The sequence below is a fragment of the Semicossyphus pulcher genome, unplaced genomic scaffold, assembly GCF_022749685.1.
Source record: "Semicossyphus pulcher isolate SPU_LCO1_2020_fin unplaced genomic scaffold, fSemPul1.0.p SCAF_8, whole genome shotgun sequence".
Taxonomy (NCBI): domain Eukaryota; kingdom Metazoa; phylum Chordata; class Actinopteri; order Labriformes; family Labridae; genus Semicossyphus; species Semicossyphus pulcher.
Window position 1 is genome coordinate 3,136,449 of NW_027211759.1, and position 6,428 is coordinate 3,142,876.

Here is a 6,428-nt window from a genome sequence, read left to right on the forward strand (position 1 = left end):
ATCTTCTCTGCATCACTTTGCAATAGTTAAGACAAAACTCACACATGAAACATAAAAATAGGCAGTGAATAAAAAAAGGTCAAAAGCGAGGGAGAAGCATGCAGAGGAAAAATAGGCCAAACATTCCCCTCATGTAGTCAGCAGCAAAGAAAGTGTGACCGACTGCAGAAGACGGTACAAGATGTGGTTCTAGTAACAAACGCACTAACTTTGGGACTTTCAAATAACGAGAACACAGAATACAAGCTTCAAAAACGTCGGTACCAGCAGGGTGATTGCCTAAATGTTGTCACCAAGCCAGAGGCCTTCTGCTAACTCCACAATAAACACTACAAACACATGTGATAGAGACATTAAACAAAGGGCACATTTGAGGTGACGGCATGCAGAAGAAAAAAAGGCCACTGTTCTGTAGGCAGCTCAGGCCCAAGTCAGATAATGCTAAATATACTTTAACCTTTCCCTTTAATCATGCCATCATCAGTTTATCTGTGTGTTTTCTGTACGGTCGGTCTGCACTTGAGCAGCTGCTGAACTGTACAGAAGAGCGGAAACTCTCAATGCTCTGTCATTGTGTTGCAGACATTGAAAAAAGGAAGTACTAATACTATCTTTCAATCTATGATATTAAATGCATGATATGCATGATGAGTGTAATTAAAGTTTAATAATTAAAGATTTGTTGAACTTTTCTTCATCTCGTTCACTTTTCTTTTAGTCGTTTTGGTGCTTTAGTCTAAAGTTGTTTCCACGCCTCCTCATGGCAGAGATCCTAAACACGAAGGTCTCTGTTTCTGCTTTAAATCTGACATTAGAAACACAATACGAATGGTGAGCTAATGTTTCCATGTCTGTAAATGTAAATAAAACCAGTAACGAATAAATATAATTAAACCACAGAAAGTTTTGTTTTTTCAACCAACAAGAGACTAAAAAGAGTAAAAGTCCAGGCTGGACCTGAAAACATCGATCAGATAACGATCGATCAGAGTGAAGAAACAATTTCCTCCGACACATGAAGCAGCAAAAAACAGACGAGGCAAAGAGAAGTTCAGAATCAGCCAACAGTCTGAGAAGCAGCAGGTAAGAGCTGATGGTGAATATGTAAAAATATTTACTTACTGTGTCTGATATGATGAAGGAGGTTATTGTGTTCATGTAATCTTAAACATGTGTTTTCAGTTTTAGAGTTTGTGGGATCTTTTAGCATATTGGTCGCTAACTGTGTGAAAATTAAAGTAATTTAAAATCACTGTTTGTGCGGTAAAATAAACTTATGTTGAGTTTATATTTATTTATTTAGCTACAAACATTTTTTTCTTTTTCGTTTTATTTGGTATCACAAAGTGATTCACGCGTAGACAGAATCGTATATATGAATATGCTTACAAACTGTGGTAACCATGTTAACATTATTGTTGCACATGTCAAACTTATAAAGTGTGAAATGTTACTCAGCAAGTTTTATTTTGAAACTCCAACTGAACGTCTTTATTATCTGTGGTGTGACTGCTGTATTTCAAAGGCTAAGGGATGTTACATATCTACTAGGGCTGTCAATCGGTGAAAATATGTAATCGCGATTAATTGCATGGTTGTCCGTAGTTAACTCGCAATTGATCGCACATTTCTTAGCTGTTGTAAATGTCTCTTAAAGAGACATTTTCCAAGTTTTTTATCCTCTAATCAACATGGGAATGGAACAATATGCTTCCTGCAAATGTCTGTTTATGATGATTGTAACATTCCAAAACAAAGACAAATACTGTCCGGAATATTCTAAAGAATAACCTCAAAGGTGCTGCATGCTCAGAAAATATGCTGAAAGCAGAACATGGTAAACTGAAGCCCAACCAGCGACAACAGACGACATGCTGACCTGAATGTAACATTCAGTAATAAGTCAGTGAGTCTGCAGCAGGAGATAAAAATAACTTCATTTTAGTCAAAGTTTGATCACTTAAAGACATTTTCACGACCTGTGGCTCTCTGCATCAGCTGTGTGCTCGGCCGGCAAGTGGTATTTAAGACTCGACGTCCTCCGGTGGTAACTCCGTTCACATCGACAGTAACTACAAAGAACTTTTGTCTTGTCGAGAGAACCATCTAGCAGGGCTTTGTGGCTGAATTTACCATTTAAAAGACCCTTTTCTTTTTCCATTTCTGCTCAGGGAGCTTCCTAAATTTCCCAAACTACGGGGCGGGCAGAGGGTCATAATAATAGAACGCACATGCGTTAATCGTGTGTCAAAATAAATAGTGGCGTTAAAGGGAATGTGCATTAACTCGTTATTGTCAGGTTAACTTTGACATCCCTAATATCTACCAATGCTAAGTTGACTGCAGAGAGAGAGTAACTAGAATGTCATATAGCATGAATCCCAGGGCACAGACCAAACTGTCCTATTTGATGAGTTTCTGGTAAGAACATTATACAGCAAACCTTTCAGGTGCAAGAGGAGGTGAAAAATTGTGAAAAGGGCCATTTGGAACTGATTTTTGTCTTTCCTCCTTTTGTCCAGAGCCACCATGATGACCCCGCCCTTCATGTCCCACATTCTCTTTTGCATCATTGGCTCCATCACCACCATCTTTGCACTGCCGCCTACAGAGCCCCCGCTGATCCAGCGTCACCCCTTTGTAGCTATATGGAACGCTCCCACCGACAAGTGTCGACAGCTCCACATCCCACTGGACACCGCAGCCTTCCAGGCGGTGACCACACCCAAAATTGTCCCGGGTCAGTTCCTCACCATCTTCTACGAGGAGCGCCTCGGCCTCTACCCCAAAGTGGACACTGCGAAACACAAGATCTACAGAGGTGGAGTCCCTCAAAAAGGCAACCTGACCGAACACCTGACAAAGGCCAAGGGTCAAATAGATAAGTACATCTCCCAGGATTCCTCTCCTGGACTGGCAGTCATCGACTGGGAGTCCTGGCGCCCACTTTGGGACCGGAACTGGGGAACGAATCGTATTTATCACAAACTGTCCATCACTCAGGCCATGCAGATGGCCCCATTTTTATCAATGAAGGAAATCACCAACCTGGCAAAGAGAAACTTCCAGCATGCCGGGAGACGCTTCATGAAGAAGACCCTCAACCTCGGCATCAGGGAGCGTCCGAGTCGGCTCTGGGGCTTCTACCTGTTCCCCGACTGCTACAACTACGACTGGAAGAAGACTGGCTACACGGGAAAGTGCTCTGCCAAGGTCCAGAAGCAGAACGACCAGCTGCTGTGGCTGTGGGAGTACAGCACCGCCCTCTTCCCCTGCATCTACCTCCATCTGAAACTGAGAAACTCCCCCAAGGCCACGCTGTTCGCCCGCAACCGAGTCCAAGAGGCGATGAGGGTAGCGAAGCTGCCTAAACGTCCATACACTGTACCAATCTATGTTTATTTAAGGCCACTGTACCGGCAACAGACCGTGAAGTTCCAGAGCCAGGTGAGCCAGCATGCTTACAAGAAATAAGCCTATTTTAGTTCTTCGAGTGGACTTACAATAAAATAAAAATATTAAAAACCTCTGAATATAACAAAATCACCTCTAACTATGACTCCAGTGCAAAAACTGTACTTGAATGAACACCTCTAAGGCAGTGTCTTCATTGAACTCAACCCACTCCTGCCACTGTTTCCAAAGGTTTTCCAGTGGACAGTGTTTTACAGAGAATGTTGGTGTGGTTGATACTCAAACATCATCCATTACCTTGGCAGCCAGATTATCATTCTCGCATACAGTCCCCTCACTTAATTGTAAGTCTAGGACTTTTACAGTACAGTTGGGTTTCTTGCCGGGTTTAGCTCCCGGGCTGACGTAAATGTGCCTGGTCTTCTTTATTGTCCCAACCACTGTAAACCAGCTCAGTACTGAATGCCCTGTAGCCAAACTAGCCTCCTTCCTGGTCCGTGTTTAATGGAAGGCTGCTGTCGGTTGTCTCCTTACTTGGCTCCTCGCTGGCTCCTCGCTGGCTCCTCGCTGGCTCCTCGCTGGCTCCTTCACTGCCCTGGATTTAAAAACCTTCTCCTCTTGGTGGTCCAAAGCTCCTGTCATAGCGGTCCAAACACTAACACTCCCTTAGGGCTCGTACTTTCCAGTTTGGGCACTAACGAAGCTAAGTAGCTGACAATATGATGCAGTTGCACTCCAACCAAGTGAATGAACTTTGACCCTTAAACCAATACCTCAGGTCATGGATGGACGGATAGATGGATGATGGATTGATGGATGATGGATTGATGGATTGATGGATAGATGGATGGATGGATAGATGGATGGATGATAGATGGATGATGGATAGATGGATAGGTGGATGGATGGATGGATGGATGGATGGATGGATGGATAGATAGATGGGTAGGTTGATGGATGGATGGATGGATGGATGGATGGATGGATGGATGGGTAGGTGGATGGTTACATGAATGGATGGATGGATGGATAGATAGATGGGAAGGTTGATGGATGGATGGATGGATGGATAGATAGATGGGTAGGTTGATGGATGGATGGATGGATGGTGTGCCATACAGTTCAGAGTAGAGAGCTCCACAGAGCAGGAGCAGAACAAAGTGCAGTTGAATACTAAACAGAACAGAGAGCAGCTTGAATGAGAGAATCAGGATGAAGGTATAATACATGTATGTCTCCTCTTTCAGAAGGACCTGGTGAGCACGATAGGAGAGTCTGCAGCTCTGGGAGCTTCTGGGGTCGTAATGTGGGGAGGAACCAAAGACTACAACAACAAGGTGACCACAGTTTTCTGCAGCATAGAAGCATAATCACTAGATGGATGGCTTTATCTCTTACAGTATGAGAACAGTCTTCCTCTTTAGTATACAATATTCCCTTTTTATTTTCACTGACAAAGTTTCCTCGCTGAGTTGCAGCTCAGTGTACGTCACTTAGCTGGAAAAAAGCACATAGAATTAAAGATGTAGGAGCCTAAATTCAGTTTACCTTTTAAATGCACAACATGTCACTATAGTAGGAAGGTGACTATATTGCTGCTTTCTAATCACTGCGCCCCTTTAAGCTGCTTTTATCTGGGGAGAAGGAAGTTTGGCTGCAGTCATGCAAGCAGAGAGTGAAGCCACCTCTCTCGCTCTCTTTTGGATCACTTTGGAGATGGACAATTATTTGTTCCAGTTTTTTATTTAAGTAAACTTTTTACCAAGTGGTCCTGTGGATTTTGTGGTGTTGAATACGACTGAGGGAACCTTAACAGCGTCAAGCTAAGGCTTCATTCAGTGGAAACCTACAAAAGACATGTCGCGTCTTGGGTCAGTTTCTTTGCCTCCACAGCTGTGATAAAATACTGTGTGTGTAATAATCTTTACGGGTCTGAAAAAGGGGAACACACATGACGAGGCTTTAATCAGTAAAAATCTAATCTGCCCTTGTTTCCTCTTTTTGAGGTGTTTGCTGCTTAACTGACAAATGTGAAGAACAATGTGGCCTCTTCTGCTTTTGCCTGCGTGTAATATCATCATCATTCTGTCCTTATACACCTGAGTCTCACTTTTAAACCCCGCCTCCTCCCTTCAGGGTTCCTGTCTGTCTCTGTCTGAGTACCTGGAGTCCACCTTGAACCCCTACATCGCCAACGTGACGGCGGCCGCCATGCTCTGCAGCGAGGTCTTGTGTCAGGGGAAGGGCCGCTGCGTCAGGAAGAACTATGACTCCGCCCACTACCTGCACCTGAACCCTGCCAGCTTCAGCATCATGAAATCTGACAGGAAGTACGTGGCGGTTGGTCTTCCATCGGCAGCAGACCTGAACACCTGGGCTGAAAACTTCACCTGCCAGTGCTACTTGGGATCGAGCTGCTCACCAAAACTGGTGCGTCCGACTGCAATCAAACGCATCTGGGTTTAATCTGTTCACTGATCAACAGCATCATACATGATGTAGTTATTAATGTAACTAAACTACTGTCTATCATTACATGAAATTATTACCTCATTGACATTGAGTTTCTTTTTAAGTAGGAAAATGTAAGGGAGAAAATAAACATTTGGCAAGTTGCACCATGAAATGTGTCGTAACTCCAAAATCAAATCAGACAAAAGGGGTTACGATGACGTGAAAACCCAAAGACAACTAAATAAAGATTTTCTAAAACAATATTTTGCCTTTTTTGGTTTTAATTGACAAGTGAGCACCACGTTAATTAAATCTGATTAATAAGGATAATTTGATTAAGTCTGTCAAGGATATAATAATCTAATCAAGTCAAGTTCCAAGATCCAGCACTCTTACCTGTAGTCTCGGTCTTTATAAAGAGAAAACACAAGGTGTTAGCAGCCCGTCTAATAATGATATTATTGGTCAGTTTATATAACCTGTTCAAAAAGTATGACAGTGAATTGTATCTGTGTTATCTTGGCACAGACGCAGCCATGATGATGGTCTGCTCTGAGAGC

The 6,428-nt window shown here is 43.0% G+C and overlaps 1 protein-coding gene across 2 annotated transcripts; it reads left to right on the plus strand.

The window, feature by feature from the left end:
* Positions 1-1,000: 1,000 nt before the first annotated feature.
* Positions 1,001-6,114, plus strand: LOC138612852 (hyaluronidase PH-20-like). Of its 2 annotated transcripts, none has more exons than XM_069686336.1 (4): positions 1,001-1,083; positions 2,523-3,447; positions 4,662-4,751; positions 5,551-6,114. In XM_069686336.1, the coding sequence occupies exons 1-4, from the start codon at positions 1,016-1,018 to the stop codon at positions 5,878-5,880; spliced, it is 1,413 nt and encodes a 470-aa protein (XP_069542437.1). In that variant the 5' UTR covers positions 1,001-1,015; the 3' UTR covers positions 5,881-6,114. The 2 variants fall into 2 exon arrangements, with proteins under 2 accessions (XP_069542437.1, XP_069542439.1); XM_069686338.1 differs by having other exon boundaries at positions 1,070-1,096.
* Positions 6,115-6,428: the final 314 nt, after the last annotated feature.